At 53.2% G+C, this 23,812-nt stretch overlaps 1 protein-coding gene across 1 annotated transcript in view; it reads right to left on the bottom strand.

The window, feature by feature from the left end:
• Positions 1-355: 355 nt before the first annotated feature.
• BRD9 (bromodomain containing 9) overlaps positions 356-23,812 on the bottom strand; it is a 23,630-nt gene continuing 173 nt past the window's right edge. The window contains exons 2-16 of the mRNA XM_034655678.1: positions 23,000-23,214; positions 22,554-22,686; positions 21,021-21,081; positions 20,456-20,600; positions 18,840-18,950; positions 18,010-18,185; positions 16,782-16,914; positions 15,111-15,186; positions 14,012-14,107; positions 12,988-13,120; positions 9,770-9,881; positions 6,820-6,858; positions 3,833-3,932; positions 1,961-2,134; positions 356-1,090 (exon numbers count right to left, since the gene is read on the bottom strand). Coding sequence (XP_034511569.1) covers positions 990-1,090; positions 1,961-2,134; positions 3,833-3,932; positions 6,820-6,858; positions 9,770-9,881; positions 12,988-13,120; positions 14,012-14,107; positions 15,111-15,186; positions 16,782-16,914; positions 18,010-18,185; positions 18,840-18,950; positions 20,456-20,600; positions 21,021-21,081; positions 22,554-22,686; positions 23,000-23,214 — 1,805 coding nt within the window. The 3' untranslated portion in view covers positions 356-989. The remainder of the gene's footprint in view (positions 1,091-1,960; positions 2,135-3,832; positions 3,933-6,819; positions 6,859-9,769; positions 9,882-12,987; positions 13,121-14,011; positions 14,108-15,110; positions 15,187-16,781; positions 16,915-18,009; positions 18,186-18,839; positions 18,951-20,455; positions 20,601-21,020; positions 21,082-22,553; positions 22,687-22,999; positions 23,215-23,812) is intronic.

The following is a 23,812-nucleotide window of genomic DNA, read 5'->3' as shown; positions in this document are numbered from 1 at the left end:
CCTTTGCTGGCACTCTGCCACAGCTGCTTCCTGACGCCTTGCTTATGCAATGTTTTGCTCCCTTTTACTATTGTCCACGAGGGGCCCTGCTCACCCGACACGCAGTGGCGCTCGTGGGCTGGGGCATGTCGCGCTCCCTCCCAGGACTGCCTCCGCCCCAGGACACAACAGAGCCCCCAGCTCTGTTTTCAAAAAAGGAATACAAGCAGAGGTGGTGCCGAGTGGGTAAACGCGGACGTCGTTGCAGGGGGAGACCTGGGCCAGACGCAGAGGAGAGGGGAGACGGTGAGCATCACAAACGGATGCTTTCGACTAAAAAGTCATCAGAAGCGGATACTTATGGCGCTACCAATAATTATACACAATCACTCTGTGTAGTTTATTGAGATCTCTGTTCCGCAAATGTAAACAGGCATCCAGTAAACACATCCAGAATAAAAAGGTCTACGGACACAGCACGTGGCCATGGCCAGGAGGCAGTGTGGTCTTCCAGCAGAAGGCAGGCTTTGCCCAGCACAGGAACGAGGAGCACGGAGCCTGTCCCGGGCCAGGAGGGTGCAGCCCCCCATGACCTCCCACAGAGACGCAGGAGTGTGGGGGGCAGGCAGGACAGAGAACACGCAGGAACCCTGACATGGGCATGTCCGCTTCCCAGGGCAGCTCTCAGGAAGGGTGCTGGGCAGAACGGTGTGTCCAGGCCTGCTGCACGGATGGGCTTTACAGACAGCTCAAAGCTCAGACACACACAGGCTCCACCCCATCTGGCCACACACCTTTCTGTGTGATCTCCACTATTCAGGATTCACAGACCATGCAGAGAAACACTGGATCTGTGCACAGCCAACATGATATCAGAGACAACTCACCACCTCCCCGGGGCTGCTTTCCGCATGCCGAAGGGGACAAAATGAAAGTCTTTGTCTTAAGACAAAAACTCTGTACATGCAAATAAAAAAGAACTTAAAAATAATGGAAGACTATCTACAAGGCTAGCTCTTCGTAGAAGATGCGGGTTCTGGAGACTGAAGGAATTCATATGGGTCATGGGTCACCTCTGGCTGCTCCCCGACACTGAGGCGAGAAGGACTTCCTGCAAGTGTGGGAAAGATGGGGCATTCACACGACGTGTTTGCACACACGCTGTGCTTCAGACCCGGGTGGAAACGTGTCCTTGTGACTGCAGTCAGCCACAGAGCCTCGTTCTCCCAGGGTCCGGGCCACCCCCTCATCTCCCTGAGCTGTGACTCAAACATCTATAGCTGATAAGTGCCTCCTAACCACCCAAAGTCCGGAGCATTCTGCAGTCCGTGCTTGATTGAAAAATTATAACAGCAGCATGGGAAGCTCACTGAGCAAATTCAAGAAGCCAGGGAGCAACATCTGGTTCCCTTCCTGGGACTGCCAAAGTCTTGTTGAGGTCCATGCACCTATCCACCCTGTCACTCATTACAGACAGAAGGCTCCAGGCCAAGGAAGGTCACCTGCTCTCCCCAAATTAGGGTCTTGGAAGAACAAAGCATTTCTCAACACCCTGTTTTAGGACTAAAAATGCCAATAGCAGGAAGAAACAAACATCCCCAGAGTTGAATTGAACACACCTATCAGCATCTGGGGCCTCGTTCTGCCCCATCCAAGAGCCTTGGGATGTGGCCACCTGGGGCTCCTCCTGACATGGGGATGGCCAACATCTTATGGCCAAGACCCACAATGCCTAACGCTGAGTAAATTTCACTTAAACACTTAACCCCCGTGCAGCCGCCTGAGGAGGGAGAGGTTATTTCGGAACCCAGGGGGTCGGAGGCGTCCTGGAGAGGGAGCAGGGCCCACAGAGTCCTGGAGGCTGAACACGTAGCCCACACTAGCTCTGACGTGCCAGGATCGCCAGCCCTCCTGCCCTTTTCCCAGATGCCGCCCAGCACCAGCACAGTAAGACAGATGCTGGGCACTGGGGCCATCTTACCCAGGTGGTGCTGGTCCCTGTCAGAGGGGGAGGTGTTGGAGAGGGAGCTGAGGTTGGAGGATGGCCGGGAGCCTCCACGCTCCGCCTGTGCCTCGTGCAGATCCTGCAGGAGCTTCGCTGTCTCGTCCAAGTTCAGGTGGCTGTCGTCAGCATCCAGCTCCTTCTTCACTTTTCCTGTGCAAACAGGGCGAGTGGGCGTCAGGCATCCAACTGCCTGGGCCAGCGCTGCATGCCGGCACCATCTCTCCCTCACTCCTATGCACACTCAGGATGAGAGGCGACATGTGCAAAGCTGGGGGAGCCCAAGTAAGCCTGGAGGGCAGGGCAAGACCGCCTGAGTGGGCAAGAATCCAGGTGCCACGTCAAATCTGAGTCATTTCACACACAGAGTTGTTGCCCCCCCCCCCCCCCCCCCCCCCCCCACCACGNAGTGTAAGCAAGCAGGAAGCGGGACGGTGTGTGCTACGGAGGCTTGCAGACACCAGGACAGGGCACAGGCCAGAGCCAGGGGGTGGGTGCCCCGGGCAGTGGGCAGGCTGAGAGCTGGTGAAGACGGGCTGCCTGGAAAGCTCCCAGGTCTGGGCCGAGAAGGACCTGTGTGTGCATGGGAGGACAGAACCCTGCCAGGGAGTTCACACACGTCTGCCATAACCCGTGGCCCAAGTCTGCAGAAGGGTGTGGCCCAATGGTGGGACTACGTCCCCCCTAAACTAAATGTGGCTTGGAGCCACCCCAAGAACATCTCAAAGCAAAACATGGACAGGGTCCGATGGCTACAAGTCACTGATGGCCTGTCAGACAAGACCCAGGACAGCTCCAAGGCATGCGACCCAACACAGCACCCGACGGCACAGCTGCGGTCTGGCCTGTGATGAACCTCTACCAGGCAGGCGGAGGGCAGAGAAACGGCCCCACCAAACACGGAAGGAAGGGCATGAACAAGACGGGCATCACATCAGCGACCGTGCACTCCCTAGGGAACCATCAAACCTGGCAGTAGACGTGAGGACCCCCAAACGACTGGGAAAATAACCAGTGGCAAGACATTAGACCCGAGCTGGATAGGGTTACTGCACTGAATACAAACAGTCTAAAAACACTCCAACCAAAGGCAGAGCTACTGGGCTGGGTGACAAAGCAAGCCCTGGCCTCATGCTCTCTGCAGGCCTGAGAAAGCCACTTCTGACGTAGGCAGCGTTTGTCAACTTCGACAGTGGTGAACCCCGGGGCTGGGTTGTTCTTGGGGGGCTGCTCCCGTGCTTCAGAATGTTAGCAGTATATCTGGCCTCCACCCCGCAATGCCAGAAGCACTACACCCCAAGTGTGACAGCCAAAGACATCTCCAGACACTGCCACAGACAATGGCTGGGGGGGGGGGGGGGGGAGATTACTCTCAGGTAAGAAACCCCGCAGTTAAGCTCAGGTGTGTCCAAAGTAAAGGCGAGGAGAAGGAGCACCACGAGAACCCCTGGTCATCAGGGTGGCCAAGGAGACTCTGAAAGCCCAAGTGCCATGCAGGGCACAGAACACATCTTGCGTGGTGGAGGCCACGTGGATGCACGCACACACAAATGCACTAACAGCAGGCGGAGGCAGGCAGCCCATTCCTGAACAACCACGCTGAGGGACCCTGGCTATCCTTTACATGCAGCCTGACACCAGAAAGGAAATGGGGCAACACTGCTTTGGGGCCATCTGGGAGGGGGTCCCAAGGACGGCGGCCAGACTCCTGGAAGCAAGGACTGGCCTCAATGCACCAGCCCCGGGCCCCTGGGAACTGCCCAGCAGACTAATGCAGCACCAGGAACAAGAGCAAAGGGCCCACTTCTTCCAGCGGAGCCTGACGATGTGAGCATGCCCAGCACAACCTACCCAGAGAGCCGAGCATGGAGATGTCCAGAGAGGCATCAGAGTAGGACTTCATTGACATGAAGTCCAGGATGGAGCTTCCATCGCCCAGCGAGTCCCCAGCCTGCAGGAGACAGGTAGAGACCAAGCAGAAAAAGATGTCACTGAGAGGGCAGTTAACACCAGCTACTGAACTCACGGAGCGACTGGCCCATCAGCACCCTGCACCCACAGGTGGGACAGGCCTGCTCTGCCACGTCCGTCCCGGGGAGCAGGCAAGACCACACTACGTCCAGTCCACACTGCAACCCACGAGCACGGGGAGTCAGCTCAGGAGTGGGTGCCACTGCTGACTCTCAGGGATGAGCAGGTGCTGAGGGAATGCGGGACAGGTCCCTGCAACAGGCAGACACACAGGATCTGAAAGGCTCACGGCTACTTCTCAGGGACCACACTTAACAGCGTGGCAGACTCCAAGCCAGCATGTTCTCTTTCCTTCTGTGGCTGCCCCAAGCCCTCCTGACCCTCTCCTGTATCAATTCCCTGCTCTGCGTCATTACAGAAACAATGCTGTGCTGTCTGAGACATACTCCCCACCACACACAAACCTTCTATGCCTGTTTGTTGCTCAAAGATACTAGGAAGTAACAGCTAAAGTATGGCTCTTTTTAAAATGAACATAGAGGGATCATCTCTGGCATTTTAAGGGAGATATACTACCTAAGACCCCAAGGCCCTCAAATTCTGCCAAGTCACACTCTCACCTTGGTGCTGGATCCTAAGTCACTGATGGAAAGTTACTGTCCAGTAACAGTGCACTCCCTGACACACGCCCTGGAAGGGCAGTTTCTTCACCAAATAGTTAAAAAAACAAGAAGCTCAGCAGGTGCAGACAATCTGCGGGCCTGGCCTGCGCAGACGCATTTCACGTGCCCCCACTGCATCCTCTGCTCTCCCTGGAGCTTGAAGACTGGACAGCAGGGACAGGCATCCACCTCCACCCAATGACTCCCAGGGACCTGGAAAAGGGGGAAGCTGAAGTTCTTGCTACTGAGCAAGGGGGCACCAAGCCTGTGAGCCCTCTCCTGTCGCACTGCCTTCCCTGGGTGTGAGCCTCTCCTGTCAGACTGTTTTCTCTGGGTGTGAGCCCTCTCCCACTGGGCTGTCTCATCTGGTGTGAACCCCCTTCTGTTGGGCTGTCTTGTCCGGGAGACCTGAGAATTTGCTTCTTTCACCTGACTTTCATAAGAGCCACTTCTGTATGCTGTTAAATAACTTCTCTCAAGAGAAAGTGTTACAGTGATGACTTTGGGTTACCAACAATACCAGGCCGAACTCACATGTAGAGTATGGTGGTAGCCAGACACCAGGGGTGAGTGCTGACATAGTCCTACAACCACTCCACCCTTAGCATCCTGCTCTGCAACCACAGACTGAGGCTTGGCGCTGTTTGTTATCCTGCCCAGGGCCCAGCACAAGGCCCTCGTTCCTTACATGGCTGGGACGATCATCCCACAGCTATGGCTTTCATGGTTATTATAGGTTTACCTGATGACCCTAAAACATGAGACAACTTGGAACTTGTAAAAACAATTTGAAAAAGAAGCATCCCAGAGGCTAGAGTGCCCTGTGGCTCCCCTGCAGTGTCCTGGAAACTACTCTGGTGCCCACCTTCCCATCAGCCAGTTTTGCATACTTGTTAAGTATGGAGATCTATACTCCAAGGTAGCATCAAAAAACACATTATCATTACACTTTGTGCCTCTGAGTGTGTTAAAAATTTAAGTCTAAAGAAAAACATGAATGCTGTATTTGCAAAGATGTCTGGGAGCCCCAAGTGGTGATGGCAGCACACCGCCACAGATGCCGTGAGGGGTGCAAGCACCAATGGAAGGAAGTGAGAGGAGGCAGAGGCAGGCGCCTCCTCATATGCCAACGCCAGGCCACACACCGCCTGCCAACAGGAAAGACGCACAACAGCAGGCTGCCACCGCAGGCTTAAGGAGGAGGGTGGGGAAGTGGGGTGTGTTGCTCCCGGAACAAGGGACAGCCTAGGTGACAGGAGGCCCCTTCTGAAAGCTCCCTGGGCTGCCCCCGGGATGTCTGCGTGGAGGCGCTGGTGGTAGGACAGAGGGAGCTGAGTGCCGGGCTCCCAGCTCAAGACAGCCCACAGCACAGACCCCACGTGTGACTTGTGCTCCCTGCCACGGCACACCTGCATAACCCAGAGACCCTGAGCAGAGCTCTGCCTGCATCCCAAACCTGGCCACACCAAGGAACACACCCCCTCCTCAGGGGAGACACCCATGCCACCCTCTCCATTCGGTCACTGAATGAGCCCCACCTGATGGGCACCTGACACGCCTCCTCTGAGCGGGCCCTCCATCCACTGAGGCCAGGTAACACCTGTGACCCAGGCCCCCACAGCCTGCCCAGAGGCCTGGTGCCTCTGCTCCAACACAGGGCCTGTGTTCAAAGCTTGTTGTCAACATGCATGCTCCAAGTTACCCCCAAGGGACAGGAAAAACGGGGAAACTGAGGCCAGACCATGATGAAGTTTCCTCAAATGCGGTCTGCTTTGGGTGCTGGGGATGCCCTGAGATCTGTCAAGCTGGCTTCGCTCACAAGTGTGCAGTGCACACGCACCTGGCTGACAGCACACAGTTCCTGCTAGGAGGGCCGGAAGAACCCACCGCACCAGAAACTAAGCTTGCTCCTTGCTCTACAGGCCCCAGCAGGCCCAGCCCTCCCAGACACCTCTGAAGACAGAGCCCCCAGCATAGCCACTGCTCTGCCGCTGCTGCACGTGGGCTGGACGAGAAGTGCTGGGGTTTTCCATCCCTTTCCCGAGTCATTAAAAATCAGGGCGGAGGAGACTACCACTTAATCAGCTTCTCAATAAAACAACACACACCCCTCATCTCAGCCATCCCATTTCAGAGGCTGAACACGATCATTCCCCACAGGAATACTAATAATTCGGTTTTTACTCACTAGTCTGTATAACTCACCTTCACTTCGTCTGGTGGCTTCACTGGAACATTTCTCCTCTGCAAATCAAAACAGGTGAGAAGCCGGTTTTTCCACAACAGTTTTATATGGAACAATTCATTCACATCACGTACACACGTCTCAATTAAAAAACAGCTTATTCGCTATTGCCGGGGCTGTCCTCATGATGTTCACACCATATTGTGAATCGAATTTGGGCCTTGCCTGCTTCCATGGTGCTGGCAGAGATGGAGCGAGATGGCCAACTTGACCCACGGAAGGCCCAATTTGCATAGCCCCAGCCCAGATGCCCAGTGGGCTGAGTGTCCTGGGAATATCCTGGACGGGATGGAGATGAAGAAGTGAGGGAGCACCCAACCTGTTCCTGCAGCGCTGGACACTTAAAACACAAAGTCCGGCGTTGGACCCTGCGTCTCAGGGGCAACACGGGAAAAATACCAGGCCTGGCGTTTTACCCTGTTAGATGAAGAGGCACCAAAGCCCTCAGGTGGCCTGGACTATGGGGCCATGTACCCTTCTCCTCATGCTGCACAATGCCTACAAGAGGCTCACACTTCACCCCTACTGTGCGACCACGGCCTGAGCAGGGCCCAAAGTCACCCGGGGCCACTACCACGTGACTACATTCTGTAGGGGATCCACAGCCACATGTGACCACGTGTGGCAATCACAAGCCTAAACCTAACCGTCCTAGAATCTGGCAGGAGCGTCACCTTCAAAATACCCTAGCTGTGTGCATCTACCTAAAAACAATAATCAGCTTCCAAATTTCTGCATCTGCGCTCTTCTGTTTGTGATACATTTTGGAAATTCACCTGCACTGCAATTTTTATAAACTTAAGTAGAAAAACACATATCGCCACTATTTTAACGTCCTGCTCTAACCACCACACAGCATAAAGACACAGCTTCAGACTCTGTGCCCAGGTGCAGCCCCGGAGTAAACTTTCAGACCACAGTACAGAAAACAGCACCTGCAGCACTGTGGCCACACCAAGCTGAAAAGCGAGAGTTCACTGGCTGGCGGGGCAAAGTCTGGAGGGGAGAACACAGCTCCTCGCAGGAGCTCCACAAATCTGGGAGGGACAAACCCAGCTGACACTAACCTGTGCACACACAGATGGGACACTGCAGGGCCAGGCACACATGGTGAGACACATCTGAACTCCACCCAGCCAGAGCAAAGTCCTCACTGAAACTTGACCACTAGAGGAGACCCCAGAAGGGCCATTCCTTAGTATCCGGGCCAAACTCGCCCAACATAAAGGCCACCTGGACTCGCCCTAACAAAGTCTAAAAACAAACCCCAAGAAATCAGGTGACTCACAAAGACTCTGCCAAAATGAACATCAATGTTCCTTAAAGGAACACAGTAAAATCCAGACCAGCCTTGCCCCACAGTAACCTAACATCAGCATATACCAAATTTTAATTTTCTAATAGCCAACAAAAATTAATGTTAATGCGCAAGTAATAGTAACATATTTTACTTAATCTAACATACTGAAAACATTTTTTATTTCAATGTATAATCCAAATAAACCAATGAAATATTTTTACATTTCATTTTTTGTGCTAGTCTCTAAAATTCTGGTTTGCAGCTCACATTTTCATCATATCTAAATTCAGATAAGCCACAGTAAAATTTCCACCAGCCACTTGTGGCTGCTGGCTGCCGTATCAGCACAGTCTAGACAGCAGAGGTTCAACAATGTGACACCTAGAATCCAATAAAGCAAAAAAAAAAAAAAGCAAATTGTGGCCTATAAGCAGAGGAAAATCTGCCAACAGGCAAATCCAGAAGTGACAGAGATGAAAGAATTAGAGACAGATAGATGACAGAAGGACTGTAAAAGCAGCCATAATAAATACTAGAAATAGGTCCCAAGATTTATAGGAAAGCATGAAGATAACATGAAAGAAGGGCAGATGCAAGAAAGAATGAAACAGCAGTGTAGATGAACACAGCACCTGATGCAGACGGGGCACTAAACCACATCACTCAGCTGAAGCTACGGCCACAGAAACCAAACGCAAACGAGCGGAAAAAGACTAAAACGGAACAGAGCATTGACAGCATGCAGGTAGAAAAATGATGAAGGTGGGGTGTAGGCAGAAATGGTATTTGAAGAAATAACGGATGAAAATCTTCCAAATTTGAGGAAAACTATAAACTGACAGGTCCGAGAGGCTCCACAAATACTATGCGGAGAAAACAAGAACACAAGGAGCCCTGGGAACCAGTCACAAGGGTTCACATTTGAAAGCACCTAGAGCAGCGTTCAGTAAAGAGCACCCGCTCCAGGCTCTGTGGGCACGCAGGTCTGCAGCACACTCCTCTTTCCTTTGCTTACGGCCTTTAGGAGAGCTAAAAGAACACTCGGAGCTCAGGGGCCCGAGCTGGCCAATCCTGCACATGACCAGGAGACATGTGACAAGTGGAAAATACAGATGAAAAGGACAACAGACACTTCGGAAACAATGTAGTCAGGCGTCTTTTAAAGTAGACAGGAAAACAACCACCTGTAATTCCAGACCTAGGAAAGATGAATTTCAACAATAAAAGTAAAATAGGAATGTTTTTCAGACCAAAAAAAAAAAGAGCTGAGCAAATTCACTGACAGCAAGTCTCTACCAGAAAAAGTATCAAAGGAGGTTCTTGAAGACGAAGGAAAATGACCGCAGGTGAAATTCGGGTATACAGGAAGTTATAAAGAGTGCCAAGAAATGGTGACTATGGTCAATAGAGACAACTTTTTTTGTTTGTAAGTTCCTCTGAAAGAAAATTAGCTACTTACAGTAAAAACATGAAAATAAAAAATGAACTAGGGAAGAACAGCTGGCAAGAACCATGTCAGTCTGGATGGGCTCTTCCTACAGCAGCGGCACCAATGGCAGGAGCCAAGGGCACGTGTGTGCCCAGCAAGGGCGGCAGCACGGCGCACCCACCTGCCTCAGCTGGAAGAGCATTCGTGAGTGGTCCCCACCAGTGATCTGGTCCAGGAGGTCGTCCACCATTTTCTTGCTGTAGCTCCCAGCATCCTTCACAAACTCCTGCAGGCTGGAAGGGCGGTGGAAGAACATGATCAAACAGGCACTGCATCCTCTAGTCTTCCAGATTCTTTCACCAGCACTGGTGGTCCTGATCCCAGGAGCCCACCCTGTCAGCCCACCTCCTCAGATGTTCCCCCACAAGAGAGGGTCTTACTGAGAGTGGCAAACCTCCTAGACATAGTTTTGAGGAGGGGGTCAGGAGTCTTCATCAGCTCTCCAAAGTGGTCCACGGCCCAGAAAGGTTAAAAACATTATTTTTAAAAAAAGGGAAGTGAGTAACAGTCTGTATGTGTTCAGTTGACCCTTGAACAACACAGGATTAGGGGTGCTGAACCCCGCAGCTGAAAATCTACATATTAACTTCTGATTCCCCCAAAACTTAACTACTAATAGTCTACTGTTGACCGGAGGCCCTTCTGATGACACAAAACACTGAGTGATACAGATCTCGTACGTCGTACGCATTACGCATCATATCCTCACGATAAAGCAAGCTAAAGGAAAACACGTCCCCGGGAAAATGATTAGAGAGAAGTGCTTACAGCACTGTGCTACATTTAACGAAAAGAAAAAAGCTGCATAAAGTGGACTCGCACAATTGAAAGCCACGCTGCTCAAAGGTCAACCAGATATCCTACACTAACTTCTGTACGAGAAGCATAATTTTATCTTTTTTTTTTTTTTTTTTTTTTTTTTGGATTTAAACACGTTAAGTAGACTGAGGAGAGATGCTCTGCAATGGGGAGAGGAAGGAACAGGTATGGGAGCAAGTCTCTCCACATACACACTAGAGTGTCATTTTGATTTTTGGATCATGTGAATGCTAAAAAATAAAAAATAAATAAAACCAAAATATTTTAAAAAGAGGCAGAGAACAAAAGCCCAAGTCCTAGCATTAAAGCCCGGGCAAAGGCTCAGAAGGGCTTCCCAGATGTCAGACCTTCCACAGAGTGAGGAGGGCTGCCGGCGTGGAAGTGAAACCATGACAACGCACAAGTCCCACCAGGCGCATCTCAGGAGAAACCACCAAACTGAGGTGTGAAGGGAGAGCCGGAACACTCCTGGCGTGGTGTGGAAGTGCCTCGGAACAGAGCATGTGGGGAGGTGACGTGGTGATGCCAGCACTGTCTGCCCGCCTCCGCGTGCTACCCACGCCACTGGGATTTCCGAGGTGCGGCACCCAGAGTGTGTACGTGTTTCAGGAGCAGGTGCTGGACAAGGCCACCACTGTCTGGAACACCGTGCCACCCGAGCTGAAGGTGGCTGCTGTCCCTGAAGGGCTGTGATAGGGCAGCGCGGTAAAGGAGTGTGTCACCACGGGTGACAGGGCAGTGCGGTAAAGGAGCGCGTCACCACTGGTGACACTGTCCTCGCTGTCCCTGAAGGGCTGTGACAGAGCAGTGCGGTAACGGAGTGCATCACCACTGGTGACACGGTCCTCACTGTCCCTGGAAGGGCTGTGACAGAGCAGTGCGGTAACGGAGTGCATCACCACTGGTGACACGGTCCTCGCTGTCCCTGAAGGGCTGTGACAGGGCAGAGTGGTAACGGAGCGTGTCTCCACTGGTGACACGGTCCTCGCTGTCCCTGAAGGGCTGTGACAGGGCAGTGCGGTAACGGAGCGTGTCTCCACTGGTGACACTGTCCTCGCTGTCCCTGAAGGGCTGTGACAGGGCAGTGCAGTAATGGAATGTGTCTCCACTGGTGACACGGTCCTCACTGTCCCTGAAGGGCTGTGACAGGGCAAAGCGGTAACGGAGCGTGTCTCCACTGGTGACACTGTCCTCGCCCACAACAAACCTCCCCCTTGGTTTTCCACTCCTACTTCTTTGGTCTCACAAAAACCTGGTTAGGTACTAACGGTAATAATGATAACTGATTTCTTAGTGTTCATTTTTAAAATATACCCCGAATTCTGTTTAGAATTAAACAAAGGTCTAATATGGAAAAAATCCATTTCTCAGAGGTTAGCAAAATTTTACTTTCCTCCTGGAAAATTACTAAAATTCTGTAAGAGTGACCCACTTCTACTTGGCACACAAAGTAAAAAAAATACACACAAGAACAGTTCTGGGGCGCCTGGGTGGGGCAGCCGTTAAGCGTCTGCCTTCGGCCCAGGGCGTGATCCCGGTGTTATGGGATCGAGCCCCACATCAGGCTCCTCTGCTAGGAGCCTGCTTCTTCCTCTCCCACTCCGCCTGCCTGTGTTCCCTCTCTCGCTGGCTGTCTCTCTGTCAAATAAATAAAATCTTTAAAAAAAAAAAACCAAGAACAGTTCTAAAAACCACAGCATGATTTTAAAAGCACATCTTAACCACTGCTAGGGAAATAAATAAAATCTTTAAAAAAAAAAACCAAGAACAGTTCTAAAAACCACAGCATGATTTTAAAAGCACATCTTAACCACTGCTAGGGACTCGACTGTGTCCCGTAACCCCTACGCTGAAGCTCGGACCCGAGGGCCTCAGAGTGCGGACCGCTTTTGGAGACGGGGCCTTAAGAGGTGATTAAGTCAGAATGAAGTCTGTAAGGGGGGCCATGATCCATTCGGATTGGTGTTTTTAAGGAAGCACTATCAGGAGAAGTCTCACATAGAAGGATGCCCACGTGAGGACACAGGGAGACCATGGTCTACACGCCAAGCAGAGGCTTCAGGAGAAACAGTGCTGCCTGCGCCTGGATCTCAGACTAACAGCCTCCACGATCACCAGACGATACATGCCCATCTGTTAAGCCACCGGCCTGCGCTGCTTTGTTTCGGTGGCCCGAGCAGACCAGTACAGCCGTGAAGCCACATCTCAATAAAATCACTGAACAAACTCAACATGCGCACCACAGGTCATGCATACACACGTTCTTTTCTGAACGACACCCCGGATCATCACCTGCTTACAGGACCAGCACAGTTACTGCAACGAGACCGACCTGCAGCACACCAGTGGTTTACGGAAGGTGACTTGGAGATGTCTGCTTTGCAGGCCCGCCGCCATCGGCCATCTCCCCCACACGCGCACAGACAGGCCGCCCACCACGCACTAGGGAAACGGCTCCCGCCGCAGAGCCAGCAAGAAACCGTCCGCGTTTCTGCGCGTGGCTACACCAACCCTGCTTACCTCAGCGCGCACTGCACACCCGTCTCATCTCCGTAGGCGGAGTAGAGCAGCTCCGTCTCGTCCGATTTCAAGTCGCCCAACACCGAATTGTTGTGCATTGAAAGTGCAGTGGTGGCACTGGAGAGAAACGTCACTAAGAGCACAAGAGGGAGAGCACAAGGACATCAGACACACATGCCAGTGCCACCCGGCACAAAACGCGCTCCGGCGTCCTGCAGGCTGTGCCCCCCACCAACCCCCAGCGTCAGCCACACGCTTGCTTGTGTGCCGCTGCCGCACCTGAGCACCCCGAAGCAGTTCCAGCTTTCTGGGCCTCCCGAGCAGAACTGCCTCGGTACCCTCGTGTCACCTAGCGTGCGCTCCGCAGGGGCCTGAGCACCAGGCTCCTGTCCCCCCCAGGCAGCGCTGCGGACCGAGCCTGCGAGCAGAGGCAGGCTCCTGCTGAGGGGAAGTCAAGGGACTCAGAGGGTCCCTGCCCAGAAGGAGGCATCGCTAGCACCTCCACGTGAGGTCAGGGCTCGAGATGAATGGTGGCGGGGGGACACTCCAGGCCTCTCCCTGCTCGATACCAGCAGTTCCACAGTGTGGCCAGAGAAAGTCCCCAGACACTGCTAGAGGTCCCCGGGGAACAAAACTGCTGCTCGCCCTGACATACCCAAAACCAGCAAGCCGGCCAAACACGTCTCTCAGACACAAGCACAGGCACAGCCAACACGCCAGTCCCCTGCCTCCCTCCCTCCCCCACTGTGCTCACCCCTGCCCACCATCATTCCCTAGACACCTTCATGCACCCCACCCAGGGTCAGCATGGAGCTCAGACCCACCTGCTGGTAAGAACAGACAGCAAGAGCTTGCCCACTGATGTTTATTGCCCTCACTTCAAATGATCCGAGGTTCACTGCTGGTTCAGAGCCAGCGTGTGGATACCGTGCTGAAAACAGGTGAGCCCGGAAGATCTTGGGGGAAGACTCGGGGTCCACATCTCTGCTGTGACCCCCTGCCCCTACCTACCCACCTCACTCACCTTTGCCCCTCCTCTCGTCTTTGAAGCCCAGCGTGGTGAAGCCAGGGAGCAGCTTGCTGGAGAGCGAGCTCAGGTCCACGGGGTGGGTCTCTTCTTCTGCAAGGGGACCAGGCTGTGAGCAGGCAGCTCGGGGAGCTCCCAGCCCCCACAGGGCCTCATGTGGGCACGTGGGGGAGGACACGGGGGCTCTCTAAAAGACCAACTAAAATCAAACTTACAGAAGCCACTACAATTCTCAAACCTTCCCTTTCTCCCCCTAAACTAGGAGTTATCAGCTCATCTGTTCTCTTACAAAGATGTTGCCACTCATTTCAGCCACGGAAGTCGGAAGTCGGAGAACACTAAGCAAACCTGCCTATCTAGGGCCACATCAAGAATACTGCCAGGTGCCCCAGGCGGCGGGAGCGGCCCCACACCCATGCGGCGAGAACAATGAGGAACATTTCACTTTCCTTGTGTGAGTGGATGTATTATGAGCGCAATGAGCTCTGCTTTTCTTCAAAGGACAAGCCTTCAGGGCACTTCTCAAAGAGATGGATGAGCATATAAATGCTTCTGAGAACCCCCAGAAAGGACTGCACAGGCGAACAGATCAGCATCTGTGTCTCTATCAAGATCTTCCTTGATACGATTACCAAACAGGGCCTTTCTTCTGAAGTGCACGTCTGGGCCTCTTTTGAGCTTTGCAAGTGGGAGCCTTGAGCACTCCGCTTTCTCACGGGGAGCCCTCATTGAGTATCAGTAAATCCTCCGTGAGGATTTACAAGCATTTCTAGAACCACAGCTCTAAGGGAGTGCAGTTCTAGACCTGCTGCCTGTGCTAGGGACCCACGGGGCAGAAGGGGTCTGAGCAGGACCTCGGCCCCCATGGGACAACTGCCTCTGTCCATCTGTCACACCCGGGTAGTGTCAAGGGGGCCTATACAGGAGCATGAAACCAGATGGGGACTCTTCTCCACGCGTTACCGCTGGGGCCATGCTCTGCAGGGAAAAGGCTGATCTCAAACAGGTCATCAAGTTTTAAAATCCTTGGTAGTGCAGAGACTAACAGAGCAGTGTGTGGGCCTGGAGAAGCCCAGCCCTGCAAGGGGCCACTCACCGTCGGCGTCTGGCTCGGCCGTGTTGACCACGCTGTAGAGCAGGCTGCCGTCCCCGTTCTTCTTCAGGTACCCCATCTGCAAGAAAGCACACCTGAGTGCCCATCCCCCCCCCAACCAGCATCCTACGGCTGGGGTTTCCACTGGAACGCCAACAAAATAAAGGCCTTCAAGTATGACCTAACTGAGATGAATCCCAGAAGGCCACGAAGTTCTTGCCTTTCCCGCAGAAAAGGCTACAGAGGCCCCTCTCATACCTTCCCGAATTTAATATCAGACCCGTGTGCTCTGGAAGGACTCAAGCTCCTTGTGACCCTTGTGACCTTCTGATACAGGAGGCTTTACCCAGAGAAAACCATCTTACAGGACGTCAGAACCTGAACCAGACGAGCCAGAACAAGACCCTGGTCGCCAAGTGCCACGTCAGCGGACCGCCTAAAAGGCTCCACCGACAAACCACTAGGGACTTACTTCCACTTAAGGACTAACCACTGAGCAAAACCACTCCTCCTCTGAAGGCCGCTGGGAAGGTTCAGGAAGAGGGGCGCCCGCATGTCAGTGTGGGGAACAGGAAGAGGGTGGCCTTCGGTCCTGTATGCTGGAGCCTGAGTGCAGGGTGGGGAGGGGAGGGGAGGGGAGGCAGGGACAGGCGATCCATTGCCACTGACCAAGTAACTGCAGTCAGGATTCTTGCTATGGAATTCTAACCGAAAGGGAGAAGAGCGAGATGGACACAGTGCCGGGAGCAATGGGGGTTTGGGTGTGGATACATGGTTCGGACTCGTTCACACAGGTCAGCACTGGGTCTTTCCGAGCCCCACCCACGAAGGGCCCCACCCAGTGCCCAGGGCTCCCTGGAGAACCCAGGGCTAGAGCACTACAGGCATGCAGACCAGCGGGTCCAGCAGCACAACCAGAGCTATACAGGGAACTTCAACCTTGCCACCAGTAAGGTTTAAAGCAAGTACAAAGACATTGACCTCAATGTAGCTTACGTAACCCAGCATACCTAAAACGTCATCATTCAAAATTCTTTACATACCACTGAGTGTGCATCTTAAGACCTTCAAATGGAAAAAACGATATGAAGTTCTAACGTTTTTTTATACAGAGTACATGTTGACATAAGACTGGATGTACCAGGTCAAGTAAAAGGTACCCGAATTAATTTCACCTGTCCTTGTTACCCTGACTACCAGAACTAAAACTGTATGCAGGACCCTCACTATTTCTACTGGACATGCTGCTCTATTCTTACAGCAGCGATGGTGCTCAAAGGAGGGTGGGGCCTCTTTCTGAGGACCAGCAGCTGCTGGGGCAGCTCCCACGGGCCACACCTGGGTCCCATGGAACACCTGGGGCATTGCAGAGGTGTACGGAGATGTGAGCACACCCGGAGAAGGTTCCAGCTACAGCACAGAAGCCTGGCAGGCCCAGCCTCCATCAATGCCGATCGATATCCCCACCAAAGGGCGAGCCTGTCCACAGGTGTCCACGCCACACACCGCTTCTGCAAGGGTCTTGCCTTCGAGGTGCCCCTGGAGGCCCCTCCCACCTGGGAGAGGAAGCGCTGACAGGAGCCAACACGACTCTGCGCTGACAGGAGCCAACACGACTCTGCGGTGACCTATGTATCAACTGGGCACATCCCCGCCCAGCCCTGCTGACGCTACCTTGCCCCCTGGGAGGAGCCGGTTGATCCTGTCCCGAGCCTCGTCGGCTGCGTGCTCCACCAAGGCCAGCACGTGTTCCTCCGCTGTGCTGTCAGTCAGGCTGCAAGCATTTCCTTCTGGCTCAAACATGCAGCTACGAAGCAGGAACAGCGCACGAGTCACCGGAAGGCCGGGGCACACACTGCTCCCACCTCCCCTGGGGCCAGTCCCTAACACTCGAGGTCACCAGGGGCTGGTAGCACGAAGTATACCTTAACTCTTTCCTTTTAGCTGTCACCACAGCAACACAAGACACGTCCACTAAGAGTAAGGATAACCCAAACAGACACTAACCATTTCTCACATGTCAGTCAATCAAAGAGCCGCCTGATGGGAACCTTACAGCCTGACAGGAGCTCATAAACCTACAGTGTCACTCAAGGCACCGTTAGTAGAAGGGGCAGAGCTCCGTGGAAGGGTGAAACACCCGCAACAAGTGTGAGCTAGAAACACAAGGCCATGAGGCCCCAGTGGCATCCCAAGCCTCCAGCAAGTGGCCACAAGCCCCAGGTGAAGGAGTTCTTTAAACAGTCAAGAATTGCTGGGTATAGCACCCAAGGGAGATGGCCTCTCCTTGCGGAAGGTTCTAGAAGCAAATAGGCAGACCATTTCTAAGGAGCAATGAGAGCAAACCCTGCCTGGGGACTCTGAGCCTACAGGAAGGCCCTCCCTCTGGTCCAGGGTGTATGGCTGCAGGAGGTGGGGGCTCAGGAGATATGATGAGAGAGAAGCCCCCACTCCCATGTGTGCTGCCTGCCCAACACAGCACAGTTATGACCCCTGAGTCAGGGACAGCCAAGCCAGGCCACCAGCATGCATCCTGCATGGGAGGGAACCTCTAGTAAAGGCCAACAATCATTCACAAACGACACGCCTGTGGGACAGCCATGGCCAGATGGGCTCCGGAACACATATAGGACAGAGCCCATGTGTGGCAGCAGGGGCTGACCCACCTTGGGCACCTTGTATCCATCAGTGTGACAGTGACTCTCCTGCAGGACAAGTCCTAGCTGGGCCAGGGTGTCTGCTGGCTGCCTGGGAGCACCTGAGGCTAGAGCTCAGAGCCAGGCCCCTGGGTACCAGGCTGCACAAGCAGCCCTGCTGCGAGCTACTCTAATGCCGGCAGCAGCAGCGCGGGCTCGCTTCCTCCCCCGCGCTCCCCACACCAGGCAAACGCACTTCCCTTTACCTGATGACTTCTCTACTCGGCCTTTTGGATTTCTTGGCAGTTTCTACTTGTACAGGTACCACCTCAGGGACAGGCTCCTCGACGGCTGTATCTTCGTTGCCCAGAAGAGCTGCCTGCTGAGAAAAATCCATGTCCTGCATAAACGACATGCTGCGCTTCAAAGCTAACAGCCGCTCCTAGAATCAAAAAGGACAGAGCAGCAGGCCTTTACCTCTGCCTCACAGCCAGGATGCCATGACGATGGGTGGGATGGGGGTGGCCACAGCCTCACTTGTCCTAACAGCTGACCTCCACTGCGCTACCGTGGGAGGGGCTTGTGGGAGTCAGCACCAAAGGTGAAGCCGGCCGAGGGGGCGGGGCAGGCCAGAGGGCACAGGGGCCGCACCTCACCTACAGGCTGATCAGGCACAAGGCGCTGGTCCTAGACACGTGACGCATGCAACCTAACCTAGCTCATGGGACAGATCGGGGAAGCCGCTCTGGACGGCCAAGATGTCCCGTCTGGATTCAGTGGGCAGCCACGTACAACAAATCACAGGCTGGCTGCCATCCAGTGAGACAAGACGCCCAGGCTCAGACCAACAGATCCAGAACTTTCTCCAACTCTACAGGAGACGTTACAGCTGGGTCATGAGCAGGAGCAGAGACAGTGCCTGGAGGGGAGGGTGGCCTGGGATGTCTATCCTAGAGCAGAGGGGTCCACACCCCGGCCAGTGACGGATGGATGGAAGCATGTCATTCACTGGGGGTGAGGTTCTGTTCAGGCATAAAGACACAGAGGAGAACTCTCGTTTCTGTGGCTCCTTGCTGCCAAAGAAAGGGCTTCTTACTTTGCTCATCATCTTAAAGCCTGCGTGAAGGATCTTCTTGGCTAACTTGTAGTACACAGTGTCTGGTCTGTTGTAGGTCATGGCATTATCACACATCAGCTTAAAATCTGCCTGGAAAGGGAAAAAAAAAAAGTATCCATCCAATTTGAAAATCACGACGCCAGCATCAACTGGATTCCTGTGAAGAGGCTAAGAGTGAGTGGGAGACAGAAACAACTAGGTTAGGCTCTTCCGCTTAACAGACAGTTTTTACACCTTCAGAAAAATGCTCCTGATTGTTCACTGGTCTTTCCCTGCACACACCGAGAAGCCTGCCAAGCCCTGGACTTCCTCCTGAGACACTTGCAGGTCACAAGAGCATGGCGGCTCCCTCTCTTCCATCTCCAGCTCTCCTGCTTTGGGAGGATCTTGGATATAAATGGGAACGAGAACGGACAGCCAGGTTCTTTTAATTAAAGCCAAGGAATGAGCTGAGACCTGGGCACATTCGTGTCCGCTATCTCTGACAGTTTTCCACAGAATTCAGAATTTTGTCTACAGGTAATTACTCTAAGTATCAGAACAAACGCTTTCGCTAAAACAAGGAGACTCTTTCTGAACACCTTATATTAAAAGCGAACTATGGGAAACTTCAATATTTTGTCACCCTAACCAAATTACATATGGCACACACCTTTCACAGGTGAGTCAGCCATCAGGATGCACAAGGACCGCTAAAGCCAGCCAGGCAACACAGTGCAAGCTATCCCGTCCCTTTCCGAGCCCTAGCACTGGCCCCACGCCAAGGTCCCCAGGGCTGGGCCTGAGGCCATGAAGCCCCAGTCCTTCGTCGGCCCCAAGGTACCAGTCTTGAGGGTGTAGGGGAAGGGGGACGCTGCTCACATCCAGGTTGGTCACTGGACAACAGAGCACACCAGGGCCTGAGTTAGAAAGGTGGAGGACTTGCGGGCTGCCACTAGCCATCTGCCCCTGGGTCAACGCCCAACCCTCTGGAGGAAAGCTCCGCCCCACGCAATACCCTTTCTCATGGCACTGCTTCCGCAGCTTGGCAAACCCTCTGTCATGTCACCAGCAAATCAAAGCAAAAGAGCCAAGCCTTCCAAATTTAACAGAAAATAAGAAAGAAACCTGATACCCTTTCCTAAATGACATGATTGCCAAACCTGTCAAGCACTCACTTTGATCCTCCCTGGGTTCAATGCCGAGATGCAATTTCTACCTCAAACCAACAGATAGACTGAACAGCTATGTACTCAGGTGTTGTAAAAATTTATTATTCAAAAAAAAAAAATTAAATTCCCAGTTACTATAAAACTAAACATTAGGGAAACTGCATTTCTAGAAACATCCGTTCTGGAGCCAGACCGAATCGACACACTCTTGCTTGACCCAGTGTCTTCCTACGGCTTGCAACATATGATCAGGCTTCCAGACAAAAACACAGAGGACATTTAAGCCAACCCACTCCCCCGATGCTGCGTCTGGGCGACCTCAGCCCAAACACTCAAATGCCCATGGAAACTTGCAACTGGAAACAAGCTAAGGTGGACATAGTATTCACTGGACACAAACACAGAGCCTCAGAGCAGTGATTTCAGGAACAGAAACCAGTTTACCTTAAACTCTGTGACTGACTTGTATTCATTGGCTACGATCTTGTCTTTCATTGTGCCAAAATCCATGGGATGTTTTATTATCATTGAGTATCCAGGAGCAATTGCATCCGTGACAGGAAAAGCAAAAAATCCATGAGGATCTTTTCTAAAAAAAAAAAAAAAATCTTTATTTAAACTGGGAAAACCATAAACCCGGATTTCCAAATGATACAAAATCCCTCACAATAAAAATGTAATACAACTCACCAAATTTTAAGTTAATATCTTAAAAACAAACAAAAAAACCCCCTATGCTCTTTAGAATTGTGGTAGGCATTTTTGATGACTAAAAATCCCAAAACTGCCATCCTGGCTTCGGCCACGACACACGCATCACGGCGGCCCTGACCCGCCTGCACCGACTCGGCAGACGGAGCTCCCCCTGCGCTGCTGCCGCATGTGCCTGCCCACCCCCCACCAGACTGGGCGAGCGTCTGCTTCGACGTGGTGGAGGTGGGGGAAGAACACCTCACCAGGGAAGACACCCCGAACGCTTCCCAGCTCAAGCTCCTGAGAAACTGCTTACCTCTGGAGCTGGCGGAGAAAGTGCTCTAACAGTTGCTGAATAGGCGTGCTCTCGTTCTCAGCTGACGATTCAAAAAATAAAAAAATAAAGATGAGTAGAGAGATTTTGGTATCAGTCACCAGAGAGCTCCAACTCCACAGTATGTACTTAGTTGTTTCATGTTTCACGGTGTTTTAGGTCCCAACAAGAACTGAGTACAAGGATAAACCAGGCCCAGTCCTGGCCTCCAAGAAGCACAGCTGGGTGGGAAAGGACTTCCATCACAGCATCAGTCCCCCAAACCCCTCAGAGCGCCCACACCCTTGGCACACAGGAACTACCGCTCATCAGTCTGGGACCATCCTGGGCACTACCGGGCCCGGCACATTCCAGACATGGTACAAAGAAGAGGACAGAGGCTTTGGACACAGGTGGAGCTTCACCAATTATCCTCGTGACGGTCCTAAACCCCTGGTCATGCCCTACTCCTCATCTGTGAAATGGGCACAAACACACACCACGCTGGGGTCTTGGGGGCCTCTGTTAACTGTGCCTCAGGGCCCGTAGCGTGGAAACGTGGATTCTGGTGAATGCAAACGGATGCCAACATAGGTTTTGCTCTCTCAGCTGTCACTGCCCATGTGATCTTTCCTCGTGCCACCCATTGAGAGCACACCCAGCACCCAGCCCTGGGTTTCTGAACGCCATGCTGCTCGAAGGAACCAGGGCTCCCTGGGGAGATGGCTGGTTCCAGGGTTGAAGCACAACAGGAGTGCAGAGCTCAAGTGGGTCCTCAATAGAGACTGTGACCAGGGCAGGTGCGAACATCAGCTCTTCGGACACATGGGAGGGAAGCACTGCACGTGGGACCTCAAGCAAGCCGTCCTTCAGACTAAGCTCACAGGGACCAGCAACTGTGCAAACTCCCCAGACACGTTCATCTAGTGAAATGCTGTTTCATGCCGGACCTTCTCTGCGCCCCATCTTGCCTAGCGGCCCCAAGTCCACCATGGCAATGCCCTGCACAGGGGATGGGGACTGCCAGGAAACAGCACCCCCCACAATGATTACAATACAATACCCCCTCCTCTCTCCCAAATCATAAGTAGTCAAACCCAAATTTCAAGAAAAGAAATGCCTGAAACAAAACTTGTCTCCCATTAGTACCTCCTGACTATGTGAAAGCCTGAGGGAAGTGACTGCACACAGGTCAGAGGCTCCCTAGCATTTCAGAACCTTTCCTTTGGTGAAGCAGGCATAGCCCCTGTTGTTTCTGACAGCCTCAGTAACCGACTCAAGCAGTAATTACCTCCTACCCGTGATAAGCTCATGGGTTTAAAAAAAGCGGAACATAGGAACAGTAGCTGATCAAGCCCTACTCTAGAAGTCCAAAGTGACAGTAAGACCTCAGACCCAGCTACGCTTCATGCTGAGAAAACAGCATTCCCTTCCCGTGCTCCTCCCAAGAGGCTGAAGGGCACACCAGTGCCAACCACTATGTCACAGAGATAAGCTGTAAAGCTCCAGGAAAGCCTCTAAAAACGCTACCCTCACCTGGCTGCGTCCGACATGCTCGCACAGGCCTATCAGGGGGTGGCTCCACCTCCACCTTCTTCCCAGGATCAAAGTCATCGGTCTCTCCCTCCGTGTCGCCATGCTCCTTTTCCCGTTTCCGCTTCTTCTCTTCCTGTGAGGCAGAGTCAGGGCAGCGAGAGCAATGCAAGCAGTTTTAAACACATCTCCTGTAACTGAGGGGAAACACGAAGCTAAGAGAGAAACCCCCCTCCAGAGGCGCTTCTCAGTTCAGACTCCCACCTTAAATGACCGCCCCCAAGGCTCAGGCCAGAAAGATGCACGAAGAGCCAGAAACAAAGCAAAGGACCTTCCTGATTTGTGTTTTGTTACAAACAGAATAGCCCTTTCCTGAGGCCCTGCAGCACTTGCAGCCTGCCCTCCAGGGGACTTGGGGCCACCACATGCCACCTGCAGCCCTGCTTCACCTTTCTTTTCCTTCTTTCTTCGTCATCCAGGTGCTTCTCCTTCTCCGATTTCTTCTTCTTCTTCTTCTTCTTTTCTTTGTGCCGCTCGCGCTCGTGGTCTGACCTGTCATCATAGTAACTGGAGTCGTGTCCAGACCCCGAGAGCTCAGTCACTTCACTTCCTCCAACCTTGAGGACCAGCTTCAGGGGTTTCTCCAACGGCTTGTCTGTGTAATCTGTAGACAGACAGCGGGCTTCACTGTGTGCTTGGGGTGTAGAGAGGCACACGCTACTACCCAGCTGGGTGGCAGGGCTGGCCCAATGTGCATGTGTGACCGGAAGAACGCCCAGGCCCCAGGAGGTGGTGAGCTTGGCCATGCTAAGGCAGCAGGCAGGGGGATGGCAGAACCAGCTAGGAAAGACCGGCTGGGTGTTCTCTCCCCTTCATGCTGCATTATGCTCAGGGAGGCCTAAAGGAAAGCAGTTTGCCTCACCCTGTCAGGGGAAGGAACAAAGTGGGAACGGGACCCAGGAGCCTGATGCCCATCCCTAAGCTCCTGGCTGGTGCTCACCCCTTCTGGTCTTGCAGCAGCAACAGGTGTCCGCTCACATGGGAGCAAGCTGCTGCAGGAACCCACAGGCAGGCGGCGGGAGGACAGTTACCAACCTCTCCAAGACCAGACAAGCCAACAGAGATGCTCGGCCCCTTCCTTACGGATACAGGAGGCGAACCAGATGCCTGGGAGCCCTGGACCCCCGTCTGGGAGCCCAGGCAGTGATCCCAGAACCCTGGTGCCTGAGACGCTCAATCGCGAGCCCGGGGGCCCTCTCCCC

The sequence above is a fragment of the Ailuropoda melanoleuca genome, chromosome 3 (genome assembly GCF_002007445.2).
Source record: "Ailuropoda melanoleuca isolate Jingjing chromosome 3, ASM200744v2, whole genome shotgun sequence".
NCBI classification, from domain to species: Eukaryota; Metazoa; Chordata; class Mammalia; order Carnivora; family Ursidae; genus Ailuropoda; species Ailuropoda melanoleuca.
The sequence above is the reverse complement of the archived record's forward strand: the minus strand, read 5'-3'. Positions and strand labels throughout refer to the sequence as shown.